Source organism: Salvelinus alpinus, chromosome 20 (assembly GCF_045679555.1).
Source record: "Salvelinus alpinus chromosome 20, SLU_Salpinus.1, whole genome shotgun sequence".
Taxonomy (NCBI): domain Eukaryota; kingdom Metazoa; phylum Chordata; class Actinopteri; order Salmoniformes; family Salmonidae; genus Salvelinus; species Salvelinus alpinus.
This window is the reverse complement of record NC_092105.1, coordinates 6,734,318-6,755,121: the sequence shown is the minus strand read 5'-3', so window position 1 is coordinate 6,755,121 and position 20,804 is coordinate 6,734,318. Positions and strand designations below refer to the sequence as shown.

Below are 20,804 nucleotides of genomic sequence, written 5' to 3'. Positions count from 1 at the left end.
TCGTGTCAGTTTCAAACAGGTCCGTCGTGTCAGTTTCAAACAGGTCCGTCGTGTCAGTTTCAAACAGGTCCGTCGTGTCAGTTTCAAACAGGTCCGTCGTGTCAGTTTCAAACAGGTCCGTCGTGTCAGTTTCAAACAGGTCCGTCGTGTCAGTTTCAAACAGGTCCGTCGTGTCAGTTTCAAACAGGTCCGTCGTGTCAGTTTCAAACAGGTCCGTCGTGTCAGTTTAAAACAGGTCCGTCGTGTCAGTTTAAAACAGGTCCGTCGTGTCAGTTTAAAACAGGTCCGTCGTGTCAGTTTAAAACAGGTCCGTCGTGTCAGTTTAAAACAGGTCCGTCGTGTCAGTTTAAAACAGGTCCGTCGTGTCAGTTTAAAACAGGTCCGTCGTGTCAGTTTAAAACAGGTCCGTCGTGTCAGTTTAAAACAGGTCCGTCGTGTCAGTTTAAAACAGGTCCGTCGTGTCAGTTTAAAACAGGTCCGTTGTGTCAGTTCAAAACAGGTCCGTTATGTCAGTTCAAAACAGGTCCGTTATGTCAGTTCAAAACAGGTCCGTTATGTCAGTTCAAAACAGGTCCGTTACGTCAGTTCAAAACAGGTCCGCAATGTCCATTTAAAACATGTCCGTTATGTCAGTTCAAAACAGGTCCGTTACGTCAGTTTAAACCTCTAAAACGTGCAGATATAGACATGGGTACAGATTAGGTGCCTTGTCAATAGTGTGTGTGCTTGTTAATGTGGCCAGAACACAGTTCCAGACTGGTTCACTAGAGACAGTGATGATGTAATAACCCGTGTCAGATGACCAGCTGCACCAACTTGGCTGACTGCTGCAGCCACACCTAACCAGAACCATCCAGACAGTAGCAGCCAAACCAGAACTATCCAGACAGTAGCAGCCAAACCAGAACCATCCAGACAGTAGCAGCCAAACCAGAACCATCCAGACAGTAGCAGCCAAACCAGAACCATTCAGACAGTAGCAGCCAAACCAGAACTATCCAGACAGTAGCAGCCAAACCAGAACCATCCAGACAGTAGCAGCCAAACCAGAACCATCCAGACAGTAGCAGCCAAACCAGAACCATCCAGACAGTAGCAGCCAAACCAGAACCATCCAGACAGTAGCAGCCAAACCAGAACCATCCAGACAGTAGCAGTCAAACCAGAACCATCCAGACAGTAGCAGCCAAACCAGAATTATCCAGACAGTAGCAGCCAAACCAGAATTATCCAGACAGTAGCAGCCAAACCAGAACCATCCAGACAGTAGCAGCCAAACCAGAACTATCCAGACAGTAGCAGCCAAACCAGAACTATCCAGACAGTAGCATCCAAACCAGAACCATCCAGACAGTAGCATCCAAACCAGAACCATCCAGACAGTAGCAGCCAAACCAGAACCACCCAGACAGTAGCAGCCAAACCAGAACCATCCAGACAGTAGCAGCTAAACCAGAACTATCCAGACAGTAGCAGCTAAACCAGAACTATCCAGACAGTAGCAGCTAAACCAGAACCATCCAGACAGTAGCAGCCAAAGCAGAACCATCCAGACAGTAGCAGCCAAACCAGAGCCATCCAGACAGTAGCAGCCAAACCAGAGCCATCCAGACAGTAGCAGCCAAACCAGAACCATCCAGACAGTAGCAGCCAAACCAGAACCATCCAGACAGTAGCAGCCAAACCAGAACCATCCAGACAGTAGCAGCCAAACCAGAACCATCCAGACAGTAGCAGCCAAACCAGAACCATCCAGACAGTAGCAGCCAAACCAGAACCATCCAGACAGTAGCAGCCAAACCAGAACCATCCAGACAGTAGCAGCCAAACCAGAACTATCCAGACAGTAGCAGCCAAACCAGAACTATCCAGACAGTAGCAGCCAAAGCAGAACTATCCAGACAGTAGCAGCTAAACCAGAACCATCCAGACAGTAGCAGCCAAACCAGAACCATCCAGACAGTAGCAGCCAAAGCAGAACTATCCAGACAGTAGCAGCCAAAGCAGAACTATCCAGACAGTAGCAGCCAAACCAGAACCATCCAGACAGTAGCAGCCAAAGCAGAACTATCCAGACAGTAGCAGCCAAAGCAGAACCATCCAGACAGTAGCAGCCAAACCAGAACCATTCAGACAGTAGCATCCAAACCAGAACCATCCAGACAGTAGCATCCAAACCAGAACCATCCAGACAGTAGCATCCAAACCAGAACCATCCAGACAGTAGCATCCAAACCAGAACCATCCAGACAGTAGCAGCCAAACCAGAACCATCCAGACAGTAGCAGCCAAACCAGAACCATCCAGACAGTAGCAGCCAAACCAGAACGATCCAGACAGTAGCAGCCAAACCAGAACCATCCAGACAGTAGCAGCCAAACCAGAACCATCCAGACAGTAGCAGGCAAACCAGAACCATCCAGACAGTAGCAGCCAAACCAGAACCATCCAGACAGTAGCAGCCAAACCAGAACCATCCAGACAGTAGCAGCCAAACCAGAACCATCCAGACAGTAGCAGCCAAACCAGAACCATCCAGACAGTAGCAGCCAAACCAGAACCATCCAGACAGTAGCAGCCAAACCAGAACTATCCAGACAGTAGCAGCCAAACCAGAACTATCCAGACAGTAGCAGCCAAACCAGAACCATCCAGACAGTAGCAGCCAAAGCAGAACCATCCAGACAGTAGCAGCCAAAGCAGAACCATCCAGACAGTAGCAGCCAAAGCAGAACCATCCAGACAGTAGCAGCCAAAGCAGAACCATCCAGACAGTAGCAGCTAAACCAGAACCATCCAGACAGTAGCAGCCAAAGCAGAACCATCCAGACAGTAGCAGCTAAACCAGAACCATCCAGACAGTAGCAGCCAAAGCAGAACCATCCAGACAGTAGCAGCTAAACCAGAACCATCCAGACAGTAGCAGCTAAACCAGAACCATCCAGACAGTAGCAGCCAAAGCAGAACCATCCAGACAGTAGCAGCCAAAGCAGAACCATCCAGACAGTAGCAGCCAAAGCAGAACCATCCAGACAGTAGCAGCCAAAGCAGAACCATCCAGACACCCTCCCTGCTGCTGCCTACCCAATTCCATTCAACCCAGTAACCCTGTGAACAGATGGCACAATTCCCACAAATCAACTACAACACAGCCTCTGCATTATTCATTCTCTCTAGCTTTCCAATGGGCTACTACACGCTGTGTGTGTGTGTGTGTGTGTGTGTGTGTGTCTGGTGTGTGTCCCTCTCACCCAGGGAATCAGAGCGTCGCAGTGTGGGTACCCCCATGGGGGAAGAGTCGGCCCAGTCCACTTTGCCCCTGGCAACCAGGTACCGCTGGGCTTTCCTCAGCATGGCAGGGAAGTCCTCATGGGACGCTGCAAACACCTCAATGCGATTCTTTACTGAGCCCAGAACCTGAGGCAGGGGAGAGGGGGAGAGGGAGAGGGGGGGGGGGGAGAGAGTGGGGAGTGGGAAGCGAGGAGGCAGGGGAGAGAGAGAAGAGAGAGGAGGAAGGATAGAGATGAGGAAGGGGGGAGAGGGAAGAGAGGAGAGAAAGAATGCAGGGGAGAGAGAGAAGAGAGGGAAGAGAGGAGAGAGAGAAGAGAGAAAGGAGAGAGAGAAGGCAGGGGAGAGAGAGAAGAGAGGAGGGAGGGCAGAGAGGGAAGAGAGAGGAGAGAGGGAAGAGAGAGGAGAGAGAGAAGGCAGGGGAGAGAGGAGAGAGGGAAGAGAGAGGAGAGAGAAGGCAGGGGAGAAAGAGAGAAGAGGAGGGAGGGCAGAGAGGGAAGAGAGAAGAGAGAGGGAAGAGAGAGGAGAGAGAGAAGGCAGGGGAGAGAGAGAGAAGAGAGGAGGGAGGGCAGAGAGGGAAGAGAGAGGAGAGAGGGAAGAGAGAGGAGAGAGAGAAGGCAGGGGAGAGAGAGAGAAGAGAAGAGGAAGGGGAGAGAGAGAGAAGAGAAGAGGAAGGGGAGAGAGAAGACAGAGCAGGCAGGGGAGGGAGGAGAAAGGGAGATAGTAAGTAATCTGATCATTACAAAAAACATACAGCCGTATGGCTTCAAGCTATTCTGACATACAGTGCATTCGGGAAAGTATTCAGACCCTTTGACTTTTTCCACATTTTGTTACGTTACAGCCTTATTCAAAAATAGATTACACTAAATGTTTTCCTCATCAATCTACACACAATACCCCATAATGACAAAGCAAAAAAGGTTTATGCAAATTTCAAAAAATAATAAATAGAAATACCTTATTTACATAAGTATTCAGACCCTTTACGATGAGACTCGAAATTGAGCTCAGGTGCATCCTGTTTCCATTGATCATCCTTGAGAAGTTTCTACAACTTGGAGTCCACCTGTGGTAAATTCAATTGATTGGACATGATTTGGAACGGCCCACACCTGTCTATGTAAGGTCCCACAGTTGACAGTGCATGTCTGAGCAAAAACCAAGCCAGGATTGGGTCGAGGCACAGATCCGGGGAACGGTACCAAACAAATTCTGCAGCATTGAAGGTCCCCAAGAACAGTGGCCTCCATCATTCTTAAATGGAATAAGTTTGGAATCACCAAGACTCTTCCTAGAGCTTCCCCAAACTGAGCAATTGGGGGAGAAGGGCCTTTGTCAGGGAGGTGACCAAGAACCCGATGGTCACTCTGACACACCTCTAGAGTTCCTCTGTAGAGATGGGAGAACCTTCCAGAAGGACAACCATCTCTGCACACTCCACCAATCAGGACTTTATGCTAAAGTGGCCAGACGGAAGCCACTCCTCAGTAAAAGGTACATGACAGCTATGAATTTGCCAAAAGGCACCTAAAGGACTCTGAGCATGAGAAACAAGATTCTCTGGTCTGATGAAACCGAGATTTGAACCCAATCGAACCCATCTCTGGAGAGACCTAAAAATAGCTTCGTCCAACCTGACAGAGCTTGAGAGGATCTGCAGAGAAGAATGGGAGAAACTCCAAATACAGGTGTGTCAAGCTTGTAGCGTCATACCCAAGAAGACTCGAGGCTGTAATCGCTGCCAAAGGTGCTTCAACAAAGTACTGAGTAAAGGGTCTGAATACTTACGTAAATGTGATATTATATATATTTTATTTTATATATACATTTGCAAATATGTCTAAAAACCTGTTTTTGCTTTATCATTATGGGGTATTATGTTTAGATTGAGGGGGGGGGACACACAATTTAATCCATTTTAGAATAAGGCTGTAATGTAACGTGGAAAATGTCAAGGGGTCTGAATACTTTCCAAATGCACTGTATAAACAGTCCATTGAGAGAGCAGCAGAGGTCAGAGGGCAGAGGAGAAAGTGGTCAGCAGTTGAAGGGAACAGAGCGAAGATGAGTGACGGAGGACAGCAGAGGACAGCCAGGTGATGTTAGGGCAAGAGATTAGAAGAGATGGCCAACTGACCCTTGTGGCAGAACGTGGTCGTTTACAAGATGACAACTACTTAGTAAACATCACACAACCCCCCTATGTCTGCCTGGAAATACAGCGATGTCTTCCTACCTGTATGAGAGACTTTCTACCAGACCAGGAACACAGCGATGTCTTCCTACCTGTATGAGAGACTTTCTACCAGACCAGGAACACAGTGATGTCTTCCTACCTGTATGAGAGACGTTCTACCAGACCAGGAACACAGCGATGTCTTCCTACCTGTATGAGACGTTCTACCAGACCAGGAACACAGTGATGTCTTCCTACCTGTATGAGAGACTTTCTACCAGACCAGGAACACAGCGATGTCTTCCTACCTGTATGAGAGACTTTCTACCAGACCAGGAACACAGTGATGTCTTCCTACCTGTATGAGAGACTTGACGCTGGGCTGGAACACCATGTTGGTGTTGAGGAGGAAGGATCGGAGCAGGGGCTGAGGGTAGCAGGCTAGCTGGCACAGGATCCCTGTCAGCAAGATGTTCACATACAAAGAGTTCTGGAGCATGTTCTCCAGCTTGGCAAACAGAACCACCATAAACGGACCTGACGGGGGAGGGAGAGAACGTGAGAACGGCGGGAGAGGGTACACCAGCACACTAACGGAAGGCTAGATCCAACATGAAAAAACAGGCAACACGAAATACCAAAGGAAGCAACAGTCAGTATTAATTTACTGTGTCACACCAAACAGTCAGTAATAATTTACTGTGTCACACCAAACAGTCAGTATTAATTTACTGTGTCACACCAAACAGTCAGTATTAATTTACTGTGTCACACCAAACAGTCAGTAATAATTTACTGTGTCACACCAAACAGTCAGTATTAATTTACTGTGTCACACCAAACAGTCAGTAATAATTTACTGTGTCACACCAAACAGTCAGTATTAATTTACTGTGTCACACCAAACAGTCAGTATTAATTTACTGTGTCACACCAAACAGTCAGTAATAATTTACTGTGTCACACCAAACAGTCAGTAATAATTTACTGTGTCACACCAAACAGTCAGTATTAATTTACTGTGTCACACCAAACAGTCAGTATTAATTTACTGTGTCACACCAAACAGTCAGTATTAATTTACTGTGTCACACCAAACAGTCAGTATTAATTTACTGTGTCACACCAAACAGTCAGTAATAATTTACTGTGTCACACCAAACAGTCAGTATTAATTTACTGTGTCACACCAAACAGTCAGTATTAATTTACTGTGTCACACCAAACAGTCAGTATTAATTTACTGTGTCACACCAAACAGTCAGTATTAATTTACTGTGTCACACCAAACAGTCAGTATTAATTTACTGTGTCACACCAAACAGTCAGTATTAATTTACTGTGTCACACCAAACAGTAAGTATTAATTTACTGTGTCAAACCAAACAGTCAGTATTAATTTACTGTGTCACACCAAACAGTCAGTATTAATTTACTGTGTCATACCAAACAGTCAGTATTAATTTACTGTGTCACACCAAACACCAAACAGTCCAGCATTTAAAATATAACTAACTAATACCACCTGGTGCGCTAATTAAAATAAATATAAAACCAACATTAAAAGTCAAACAATTGAGCATCCTCCAACATCAATCAATATCCTCCAACATCAATCAACATCCTCCAACATCAATCAACATCCTCCAACATCAATCAACATCCTCCAACATCAATCAATATCCTCCAACATCAATCAATATCCTCCAACATCAATCAATATCCTCCAACATCAATCAATATCCTCCAACATCAATCAATATCCCCCAACATCAATCAAAATCCTCCAACATCAATCAATATCCTCCAACATCAATCAATATCCCCCAACATCAATCAATATCCTCCAACATCAATCAATATCCTCCAACATCAATCAATATCCTCCAACATCAATCAATATCCCCCAACATCAATCAATATCCTCCAACATCAATCAATATTTACAATATCCTCCAACATCAATCAACATCCTCCAACATCAATCAATATCCTCCAACATCAATCAATATTCTCCAACATCAATCAATATCCTCCAACATCAATCAATATCCCCCAACATCAATCAATATCCTCCAACATCAATCAATATTTACAATATCCTCCAACATCAATCAACATCCTCCAACATCAATCAATATCCTCCAACATCAATCAATATCCTCCAACATCAATCAATATCCTCCAACATCAATCAATATCCTCCAACATCAATCAATATCCCCCAACATCAATCAAAATCCTCCAACATCAATCAATATCCTCCAACATCAATCAATATCCCCCAACATCAATCAATATCCTCCAACATCAATCAATATCCTCCAACATCAATCAATATCCTCCAACATCAATCAATATCCCCCAACATCAATCAATATCCTCCAACATCAATCAATATTTACAATATCCTCCAACATCAATCAACATCCTCCAACATCAATCAATATCCTCCAACATCAATCAATATCCTCCAACATCAATCAATATCCTCCAACATCAATCAATATCCCCCAACATCAATCAATATCCTCCAACATCAATCAATATTTACAATATCCTCCAACATCAATCAACATCCTCCAACATCAATCAACATCCTCCAACATCAATCAACATCCTCCAACATCAATCAATATCCTCCAACATCAATCGACATCCTCCAACATCAATCAACATCCTCCAACATCAATCAACATCCTCCAACATCAATCAACATCCTCCAACATCAATCAAAATCCTCCAACATCAATCAAAATCCTCCAACATCAATCAATATCCTCCAACATCAATCAATATCCTCCAACATCAATCAATATCCACCAACATCAATCAATATCCACCAACATCAATCAAAATCCTCCAACATCAATCAATATCCTCCAACATCAATCAAAATCCTCCAACATCAATCAAAATCCTCCAACATCAATCAATATCCTCCAACATCAATCAAAATCCTCCAACATCAATCAATATCCTCCAACATCAATCAATATCCTCCAACATCAATCAATATCCTCCAACATCAATCAATATCCTCCAACATCAATCAACATCCTCCAACATCAATCAACATCCTCCAACATCAATCAACATCCTCCAACATCAATCAATATCCTCCAACATCAATCAATATCCTCCAACATCAATCAATATCCTCCAACATCAATCAATATCCTCCAACATCAATCAATATCCTCCAACATCAATCAATATCCTCCAACATCAATCAATATCCTCCAACATCAATCAACATCCTCCAACATCAATCAAAATCCTCCAACATCAATCAATATCCTCCAACATCAATCAATATCCTCCAACATCAATCAATATCCTCCAACATCAATCAATATCCTCCAACATCAATCAATATCCTCCAACATCAATCAATATCCTCCAACATCAATCAATATCCTCCAACATCAATCAAAATCCTCCAACATCAATCAATATCCTCCAACATCAATCAATATCCTCCAACATCAATCAATATCCTCCAACATCAATCAAAATCCTCCAACATCAATCAATATCCTCCAACATCAATCAATATCCTCCAACATCAATCAATATCCTCCAACATCAATCAATATCCTCCAACATCAATCAATATTTACAATATCCTCCAACATCAATCAAAATCCTCCAACATCAATCAATATCCTCCAACATCAATCAATATCCTCCAACATCAATCAATATCCTCCAACATCAATCAATATCCTCCAACATCAATCAATATCCTCCAACATCAATCAATATCAATATCCTCCAACATCAAACACCAAATCAATATTTGGCAACTGACATCATCCCCAGAAACAACTTCAGAAAAGACAATATCAACAGTGCGATAGACATTACACTGTAGTGTGGTGGTCTTTGTCACCTGTGTAGGGCTGAGAGGATGGCTGTCCTAGAGGCCTGGCAGGGCTGAACAGCCCCACAGCTGACGCCAGTCCCTTGGGCTCCACCCCAGCCCCTGCCCCAGTCCCGATCAGGTCAGCGTCCAGCGGCGAAGGAGGCAGCGGTTCCTCTGAGTCGGGGTCTCTGGTAGTCTCCTCCAGCTGTCTGAGAAGCCCCACCCCCCTGCTCCTCTCCCTCACCCTCTCCTCCAGCTCCCGGAGTTCCTGGGTGAAGGCCTCGATGCTGATGCCCTGGCCGTTGGAGTCTCCAGGCCCCTGCTGGCCCCCCTCCCCCGGTCCGACCCCATCCAGGAGCTCAGAGATCAGCCGCTCCACTGCTTCTGACTGGGTAGAGAGCATTGCCTCTGGAGGTCCCGATCCGGGGACCTGAGGGGTCGGGCTGACGTTGGAGGAGTTGGTACAAGGTGCTGGAGTCCACGGAGCAGGCTGATCCTGGGTGGGACTCTGTATGTGTGATGGAAGACGTCGGGAGTTTTCCCCAGTCACACTTCTATTCCCTTCACTGTGCAACACCTGTAGGGGCCCACAGGACTGGGCAGGGGCCGGGCTGGCATCTACCGCAATGTTCTGACTAGAGTCCCCCACCCCCGCAGGATGCTGCTGCTCGCCCAAATCTCTCTTCACCTTCTTAACCTCCATCCCTCCATCCCGGCTGTCTGGACACCTGTCCTCCTGACCCCCTGACGACGTTCCATTGAAGATGGGCTGGTGAGGGCCTATGGAGGGGCCGGAGGGGAGGTGGGGGGCAGCAGAGGGGTCAAGGACGGAGGCAGAGGTAGAGTCAGGAGGGAGGTGGAGAGGTTTTGGGAGGGGGACCTCCTCTCTCTGCAGGCTGCGTTTTTTGGTGCGGGGCGTGAGGCTGATAGTACAGTTGTTCTTACCGATGGTGACGTCCCACTCTCCACTGTCCCTCTCTGTACTGCTCCACTCTGACCGAGCTGCTGCCACCACCGCTGCCCTCTGCTGGCCGTGGGAGGTACTACCACCACCTCCTCCCTGCTGGAAGGAGAAGTGCTCTGGGAACATGGCCAGGGAGGGGTTGGAGGTGGGGGGCGGGGGAGGTAGAGGGGCCGTGTTGGGTGAGGGGTCCTCTCCGTCGTAGGGGGCTGACCAGTTCCGGCAGGCCCAGGAGCACAGCTCTACCCCCCTACGTGCGTCCCTGAGGTACTCCAGGTACCCCGACTCCCAGTCCAGCCCCTCTGGGACGGGGTGCATGGGGCTGTCGGGGGACAGGGGGGTGCTAGGGCCCCCGCGGGGGGACGAGGGGACCGTCTCAGTGGGTGAAGGGGTGAAGGGCAGTGCAGTGCTCTGCTGGCGCATGAAGAGGGCCAGGCGGGACGGAGTGCTCGGTTTGGGGTGTACAGGAGACTCTGAGCTGGGACTGTTCAGTACTACAGACAGACACAGGGAGAGACGGACAGACAGGTGGGAGAGACAAACAGACAGACAGACAGACAGGCGGGGAAGACAAACAGACAGACAGGCGGGGAAGACAAACAGACAGACAGGCGGGGAAGACAAACAGACAGACAGGCGGGGAAGACAAACAGACAGACAGGTGGGGAAGACAAACAGACAGACAGGTGGGGAAGACAAACAGACAGACAGGTGGGGAAGACAAACAGACAGACAGGTGGGGAAGACAAACAGACAGACAGGTGGGGAAGACAAACAGACAGACAGGTGGGGAAGACAAACAGACAGACAGGTGGGGAAGACAAACAGACAGACAGGTGGGGAAGACAAACAGACAGACAGGTGGGGAAGACAAACAGACAGACAGGTGGGGAAGACAAACAGACAGACAGGTGGGGAAGACAAACAGACAGACAGGTGGGGAAGACAAACAGACAGACAGGTGGGGAAGACAAACAGACAGACAGGTGGGGAAGACAAACAGACAGACAGGTGGGGAAGACAAACAGACAGACAGGTGGGGAAGACAAACAGACAGACAGGTGGGGAAGACAAACAGACAGACAGGTGGGGAAGACAAACAGACAGACAGGTCGGGAAGACAAACAGACAGACAGGTGGGGAAGACAAACAGACAGACAGGTGGGGAAGACAAACAGACAGACAGGTGGGGAAGACAAACAGACAGACAGGTGGGGAAGACAAACAGACAGACAGGTGGGGAAGACAAACAGACAGACAGGTGGGGAAGACAAACAGACAGACAGGTGGGGAAGACAAACAGACAGACAGGTGGGGAAGACAAACAGACAGACAGGTGGGGAAGACAAACAGACAGACGGACGGAGACAAACAGACAGACGGACGGAGACAAACAGACAGACAGACAGACAGACAGACAGGGGGACGGAGACAGACCGACAGAGACAGACGGATGGAGACAGACGGAGACAAAGAGCACATAACAGGGAGGAATGTCAGTCATTGTTATCCTTTAACACTTCTAGTTCAACTGCATCCAACTCTCAACACCATGGCAGTGTTTCCTCTGCACTCATTTAAGCGTGGCGCTGCTCCACGGCAGAATCATTGCCGCCACACCAAAATAAACATTCTATTTCTACCAAACATAGTTTAAATAAAGTTCTGTAAAAGCACATTCGCTTTTCTTGGTAAATAGATCAAGAAAAGGAGGGATCAGGGACAGAGGCAGAGTCAGGAGGGAGATGGAGAGGTTTGGGGAGGGGGATGGAGAGGGAGAGGTTTGGGGAGGGAGATGGAGAGGGAGAGGTTTGGGGAGGGAGAGGGAGAGGTTTGGGGAGGGAGAGGTTTGGGGAGGGAGAGGTTTGGGGAGGGAGAGGGAGAGGTTTGGGGAGGGAGGGAGAGGTTTGGGGAGGGAGATGGAGAGGGAGATGGAGAGGTTTGGGGAGGGAGATGGAGAGGTTTGGGGAGGGAGATGGAGAGGTTTGGGGAGGGAGATGGAGAGGTTTGGGGAGGGAGATGGAGAGGTTTGGGGAGGGAGATGGAGAGGTTTGGGGAGGGAGAGGGAGAGGTTTGGGGAGGGAGAGGTTTGGGGAGGGAGGGAGAGGTTTGGGGAGGGAGATGGAGAGGTTTGGGGAGGGAGATGGAGAGGTTTGGGGAGGGAGATGGAGAGGGAGATGGAGAGGTTTGGGGAGGGAGATGGAGAGGGAGATGGAGAGATTAGGGGAGGGAGATGGAGAGGTTTGGGGAGGGAGATGGAGAGGGAGATGGAGAGGTTTGGGGAGGGAGATGGAGAGGGAGATGGAGAGATTTGGGGAGGGAGATGGAGAGGGAGATGGAGAGGTTTGGGGAGGGAGATGAGAGGGAGATGGAGAGGTTTGGGGAGGGAGATGGAGAGGTTTGGGGAGGGAGATGGAGAGGTTTGGGGAGGGAGATGGAGAGGTTTGGGGAGGGAGATGGAGAGGTTTGTGGAGGGAGATGGAGAGGTTTGTGGAGGGAGATGGAGAGGTTTGGGGAGGGAGATGGAGAGGTTTGGGGAGGGAGATGGAGACCAGGCCCACCCACAGGAGACCAGGGACCAACCCCCCACAGGAGACCAGGGACCAACACCCCCCACCATCTAATTTCCTTACTGTCTGAATAAAGTGTCAATAACATAAAGTGTCCAGTTGGTTACCTTTCCCCCAGAAGGCAGGTTCTTCCTCCCGCTCAGCAGAGGGCAGTATGCTCAGGCGGCAGCACTCTGGGATGAGGGACAGGAACTTGTCAGCTGATTTACCATAGAGATCAGTGTCCCTGACAGCACGCCTCTGACTCAACATCACATGGGTACAGGGCAGCAGATACCTGCACGACAACAAAACAATGACTACACACACATTCCATATAGACTACACACGCATTCCATATAGACTACACACGCATTCCATATAGACTACACACGCATTCCATATAGACTACACACGCATTCCATATAGACTAGACACGCATTCCATATAGACTACACACGCATTCCATATAGACTAGACACGCATTCCATATAGACTAGACACGCATTCCATATAGACTAGACACGCATTCCATATAGACTAGACACGCATTCCATATAGACTAGACACACGCATTCCATATAGACTAGACACACACATTCCATATAGACTAGACACACACATTCCATATAGACTAGACACACGCATTCCATATAGACTAGACACGCATTCCATATAGACTACACACACGCATTCCATATAGACTAGACACACACATTCCATATAGACTAGACACACACATTCCATATAGACTAGACACACGCATTCCATATAGACTAGACACGCATTCCATATAGACTACACACACGCATTCCATATAGACTAGACACACACATTCCATATAGACTAGACACACACATTCCATATAGACTAGACACACGCATTCCATATAGACTAGACACACGCATACCATATAGACTACACACACGCATTCCATATAGACTACACACACGCATTCCATATAGACTACACACACGCATTCCATATAGACTACACACACGCATTCCATATAGACTACACACACGCATTCCATATAGACTACACACACGCATTCCATATAGACTACACACACATTCCATATAGACTACACAGACAGACAGACAGACAAAGACACAGTTTCTACCTGAGAACCAACTGCAACATGAGGTCTTCACAGTTGAGAGAGAGTAGAGTCCGGAACAGGCTCAAAGACACCATACACAGCTGTAGGAGGGAAATAACAGAACATTAGACACAGGTAGAGATAGATAGAAACAGAAGAACATTAGACACAGGTAGAGATAGATAGAAATAACAGAACATTAGACACAGGTAGAGATAGATAGAAATAACAGAACATTAGACACAGGTAGAGATAGATAGAAACAGAACATTAGACACAGGTAGAGATAGATAGAAACAGGTAGAGATAGATAGAAACAGAGGAACATTAGACACAGGTAGAGATAGATAGAAATAACAGAACATTAGACACAGGTAGAGATAGATAGAAACAGAACATTAGACACAGGTAGAGATAGATAGAAACAGAACATTAGACACAGGTAGAGATAGATAGAAATAACAGAACATTAGACACAGGTAGAGATAGATAGAAATAACAGAACATTAGACACAGGTAGAGATAGATAGAAACAACAGAACATTAGACACAGGTAGAGATAGATAGAAACAGAACATTAGACACAGGTAGAGATAGATAGACACAGGTAGAGATTGATAGAAACAGAGGAACATTAGAAACAGGTAGAGATAGATAGAAACAGAGGAACATTAGACACAGGTAGAGATAGATAGAAACAGAAGAACATTAGACACAGGTAGAGATTGATAGAAACAGGTAGAGATAGATAGAAACAGAGGAACATTAGACACAGGTAGAGATTGATAGAAACAGAGGAACATTAGAAACAGGTAGAGATAGATAGAAACAGAACATTAGACACAGGTAGAGATAGATAGAAACAGGTAGAGATAGATAGAAACAGAGGAACATTAGACACAGGTAGAGATAGATAGAAACAGAGGAACATTAGACACAGGTAGAGATAGATAGAAACAGAAGAACATTAGACACAGGTAGAGATAGATAGAAACAGAAGAACATTAGAAACAGGTAGAGATAGATAGAAACAGAGGAACATTAGACACAGGTAGAGATAGATAGAAACAGAGGAACATTAGACACAGGTAGAGATAGATAGAAACAGAAGAACATTAGACACAGGTAGAGATAGATAGAAACAGAAGAACATTAGACACAGGTAGAGATAGATAGAAACAGGTAGAGATAGATAGAAACAGAAGAACATTAGACACAGGTAGAGATAGATAGAAACAGAAGAACATTAGACACAGGTAGAGATAGATAGAAACAGAGGAACATTAGACACAGGTAGAGATAGATAGAAACAACAGAACATTAGACACAGGTAGAGATAGATAGAAACAGCAGAACATTAGACACAGGTAGAGATTGATAGAAACAGAAGAACATTAGACACAGGTAGAGATAGATAGAAACAGCAGAACATTAGACACAGGTAGAGATAGATAGAAACAAAACATTAGACACAGGTAGAGATAGATAGAAACAGAAGAACATTAGACATAGGTAGAGATAGATAGAAATAACAGAACATTAGACACAGGTAGAGATTGATAGAAACAGAAGAACATTAGACACAGGTAGAGATAGATAGAAACAGCACAACATTAGACAGAGGTAGAGATAGATAGAAACAGAACATTAGACACAGGTAGAGATAGATAGAAACAGAAGAACATTAGACACAGGTAGAGATAGATAGAAACAGGTAGAGATAGATAGAAACAGAGGAACATTAGACACAGGTAGAGATTGATAGAAACAGAAGAACATTAGACACAGGTAGAGATTGATAGAAACAGAAGAACATTAGACACAGGTAGAGATAGATAGAAACAGGTAGAGATAGATAGAAACAGAGGAACATTAGACACAGGTAGAGATAGATAGAAACAGAAGAACATTAGACACAGGTAGAGATAGATAGAAACAGAAGAACATTAGACACAGGTAGAGATAGATAGAAACAACAGAACATTAGACACAGGTAGAGATAGATAGAAACAGGTAGAGATAGATAGAAACAGAGGAACATTAGACACAGGTAGAGATAGATAGAAACAGAAGAACATTAGACACAGGTAGAGATAGATAGAAACAGAAGAACATTAGACACAAGTAGAGATAGATAGAAACAGGTAGAGATAGATAGAAACAGAGGAACATTAGACACAGGTAGAGATTGATAGAAACAGAAGAACATTAGACACAGGTAGAGATAGATAGAAACAGGTAGAGATAGATAGAAACAGAGGAACATTAGACACAGGTAGAGATAGATAGAAACAGAAGAACATTAGACACAGGTAGAGATAGATAGAAACAGAAGAACATTAGACACAGGTAGAGATAGATAGAAACAGAACATTAGACACAGGTAGAGATAGATAGAAACAGAACATTAGACACAGGTAGAGATAGATAGAAACAGCAGAACATTAGACACAGGTAGAGATAGATAGAAACAGCAGAGCATTAGACACAGGTAGAGATAGATAGAAACAGAACATTAGACACAGGTAGAGATAGATAGAAACAGCAGAACATTAGACACAGGTAGAGATAGATAGAAATAGCAGAACATTAGACACAGGTAGAGATAGATAGAAACAGCAGAACATTAGACACAGGTAGAGATAGATAGAAACAGCAGAACATTAGACACAGGTAGAGATAGATAGAAACAGAACATTAGACACAGGTAGAGATAGATAGAAACAGAACATTAGACACAGGTAGAGATAGATAGAAACAGAACATTAGACACAGGTAGAGATAGATAGAAACAGGTAGAGATAGATAGAAACAGAACATTAGACACAGGTAGAGATAGATAGAAACAGAAGAACATTAGACACAGGTAGAGATAGATAGAAACAGAGGAACATTAGACACAGGTAGAGATTGATAGAAATAGCAAAACATTAGACACAGGTAGAGATAGATAGAAACAGAAGAACATTAGACACAGGTAGAGATAGATAGAAACAGAAGAACATTAGACACAGGTAGAGATAGATAGAAACAGAACATTAGACACAGGTAGAGATTGATAGAAACAGCAAAACATTAGACACAGGTAGAGATTGATAGAAACAGCAGAACATTAGACACAGGTAGAGATAGATAGAAACAGAACATTAGAAACAGGTAGAAATAGATAGAAACAGAACATTAGACACAGGTAGAGATTGATAGAAACAGAACATTAGACACAGGTAGAGATAGATAGAAACAGAACATTAGACACAGGTAGAGATAGACAGAAACAGCAAAACATGAGCATGTTTGTGAGTGAGTGACTGAGTGAGTGACTGAGTGTTAATGTCAATGGTGTGAGTAGGCACCTGAGCTGAGCCATTGGGCAGACAAAACCTCGACCACCCCACTATCAGATTGGGAGGGGGAAGGGGGGGGGTATGCTTTTAGTCCCCCCACATCTGATCTGAACTCACCATTCCCCAACTGATTAACTTGTCATTTTTGAATTATGTTTTGAGCTAGTACTATGTCAGTATTTATATTTAGATACTAGCATGGCATTTAGCCAATGAATAAAATGTAGTTTATTTTATTTTATCCCCGTCTCTCACGAAAGCGAATGGTTTAGACCGTTTGGAATTTGGAATGCGAAATGATTACGGTCCTTTATGAAATTAGGGTCCTACTCTGTTCATGTAAAAAAAAAAGACCAAGTACACCAACTGTTTAAACCAAAGCCAATTTTACAAAGCATTTGAATGCTGAAGGTGCCAGACGTAAGCATAGCCCACGAAAAGAACAGCGGTTCGGCCTAAAATTTGGTCGTCGCGATCAGCTGTGTCTTCTACACTGTGGGCACTTATCTGACAGTCATTCGCAGTCACATGCATAACAGTTGGATATGCTACTGAACCGAAGGAGAGGACGCATCAACTCAGTCACAACAGATAAGAGGTATTTTTGGAATTAAAATATGAGTGAACCGGCGAATTCATTAACATTTGAAAGCACGTACCACCGCATTTAATCATGGTAAGGTGACTGGAAACATGGCCAAATACAAACTGTAGTGATTCCCTCCGCATGGCAATCAAACAAGCAAAGCGTCGGTATAGAGACAAAATGGAGTCGCAAATCAATCAACGCCTCAGACACGAGACGTATGTGGGCAGGGTCTACAGACAATCACGGACTACAAAAAGAAAAACCAGCCCCGTCGCGGACATCGACGTCTTGCTTGAAGTCATAAACAGCGCTGTGCTTCAAGCATTGCGAAGAGCTGCTGGCAAATGCAGGAAAGTGCTGTTTGAATTAATGCTTACGAGCCTGCTGCTGCCTACCACCGCTCAGTCAGACTGCTCTATCAAATACAAATCACTGACTTAATTATAATATAATAAACACACAAAAATATGAGCCTTAGGTCATTAATATGGTCAAATCCGGAAACTACCATTTCGAAAACAAAAAGTTTATTCTTTCAGTGAAATGCGGAACCATTCCGTATTATATCTAACGGGTGACAACCCTAAGTCTAAATATTACTGTTACATTGCACAACCTTCAATGTTATGTCATAATTATGTAAAATTCTGGCAAATGAATTACGGTCTTTGTTAGGAAGAAATGGTCTTCACACAGTTCGCAACGAGCCAGGCGGCCCAAACTGCTGCATATACCCTGACGCGAATGCGATTTTGTTAAATCGTCACCCGTTTGGCAAAGCAGGTTGTGATTCGATGAAAAATTAACTGGCACCACAGTGATTATATGCAACACAGGGCATTCTAGTTAAACTAGTAATATCATCAACCATGTGCAGTTAAGCTGTGATTATGTTGAGATTGATTGTTTTTTTATAAGATAAGTTTAATGCTAGCTAGCAACTTACCTTGGCTTCTTGCTGCACTCGCATAACAGGTAGTCAGCCTGCCACGCAGTCTCCTCGTGGATTGCAATGTAGTCGGCCATGATCGACGTCCAAAAACGCAGATTACCGATTGTTATGAAAACTTTAAATCAGCCCTGCCGATTAAATCGGTCGACCTCTAACTGTCACCATAGACCCACTTCAATTTGCTTACCGCCCCAACAGGTCCACAGACGATGCGATCGCCATCACACTGCACACTGCCCTATCCCATCTGGACAAGAGGAATACCTACGTAAGAATGCTGTTCATTGACTACAACTCAGCATTCAACACCATAGTACCCTCCAAACTCGTCATTACGCTTGAGGTCCTGGGTCTCGACCCCGCCCTGTGCAACTGGGTCCTGGACTTCTTGACGGGCCGCCCCCCAGGTGGTGAGGTTAGGAAACTCCACCCCGCTGATCCTCAACACTGGGGCCCCACAAGGGTGCGTTCTGAGCCCTCTCCTGTTCACCCACGACTGCGTGGCCATGCACGCCTCCAACTCAATCAAGTTTGCAGACCAAGTTTGCAGGTAGGCTTGATTACCAACAACGACAAGACCCTCGGAGTGTGGTGTCAGGAAAATAACCTCTCACTCAATGTCAGCAAAACAAAAGAGATGATCGTGGACTTCAGGAGACAGCAGTGGAGAAGGTGGAACGTTCCTCTGTGTACATATCACCGACAAACTGAAGTTGTCCACGCGCACAGACAGCGTGGTGAAGAAGGCGCAACAGCGCCTCCTCAACCTCAGGAGGCTGAAAAAATGTGGCTTGTCACCGAAAACCTTCACTAACTTTTACAGGTGCACAATTGAGAGCATCCTGTCGGGCTGTATCACCGCCTGGTACGGCAACTGCTACGGCAAACTACCTGCCCTCCATGACACCTACCTACACCACCCGATGTCACAGGAAGGCCAAAAAGATCTTCAAGGACAACAACCTCCTGAGCCACTGCCTGTTCACCCCTCTATCATCCAGAAGGCGAGGTCAGTACAGGTACATCAAAGCAAGAACAGAGAGATTGAAAAACAGCTTCTATCTCAAGGCCTTCAGATTGTTAAACAGCCATCACTAGCACAGAGAGGCTGCTGCCTATATAAAGACTTGATATCATTGGCCAATTTAATAAATGGAACACTAGTCACTTGAATAATGTTTACATATCTCGCATTACTCATCTCATATGTATATAAAATATACTGTGTCCTTCACTATCTATTCTTTACTATCTATTGCATCTTAGCCGCTCTGTCACTGCTCATCCATATATTTTATACTTATATATTCTCATCCCATTCCTTTACTAGATTGTGTGTATTAGGTTTTGTTGTGGAATTTGTTAGATATTAGGTTTTGTTGTGTAATTGTTAGATATTACCTGTTAGATACTGCCACACAGATCTAGAAGCATAAGCACTCGTACACTCGTATTAACATCTGCTAACCATGTGTATGTGACCAATAACATTTAATTTGTATCGGTTTTCTGACCAACGCTTAAATCGGTTTGGGCTCCCGCGGACCGATCCACCAGTACGTTAAACATTTGAACCGGGGAGCCGATACGTACGTCCCTACTATTAATGCACCGCACACACAGTTACTGTACCACTGACCCTCGAGTTGCTGCTGACGCGCGTTAGCAAGGTGTCCAGGATGGTGTCGTTGTCATGGCGATGCATGAGGATGAAGCGTAGGAAGGTTTTGAGGAGAGCTGTTTCCGTGACGCTGCGCAGGAACAGATCCAGGTAGGCTGTACTGGCTATCATCTCATCTACAGATGACTGGGAGGGAGGGAGGGAGGGAGAGAGAGAGAGAGAGAGAGAGAGAGAGAGAGAGAGAGAGAGAGAGAGAGAGGAAGAGAGAGACAGAGAGAGTGGGAGGGAGGGAGAGCGAGTGGGAGGGAGAGAGAGAGGGAGTGGGAGGGAGGGAGGGAGAGCGAGTGGGAG

The 20,804-nt window shown here is 45.4% G+C and overlaps 1 protein-coding gene across 1 annotated transcript in view; it reads right to left on the bottom strand.

Moving 5' to 3' along the window:
• Positions 1-20,804, bottom strand: part of LOC139546237 (FHF complex subunit HOOK-interacting protein 1B-like) — a 78,539-nt gene that overhangs the window by 7,944 nt on the left and 49,791 nt on the right. Inside the window, exons 7-12 of the mRNA XM_071354373.1 lie at positions 20,472-20,639; positions 13,969-14,048; positions 12,974-13,143; positions 9,363-10,790; positions 5,826-6,004; positions 3,252-3,417 (exon numbers count right to left, since the gene is read on the bottom strand). Coding sequence (XP_071210474.1) covers positions 3,252-3,417; positions 5,826-6,004; positions 9,363-10,790; positions 12,974-13,143; positions 13,969-14,048; positions 20,472-20,639 — 2,191 coding nt within the window. The remainder of the gene's footprint in view (positions 1-3,251; positions 3,418-5,825; positions 6,005-9,362; positions 10,791-12,973; positions 13,144-13,968; positions 14,049-20,471; positions 20,640-20,804) is intronic.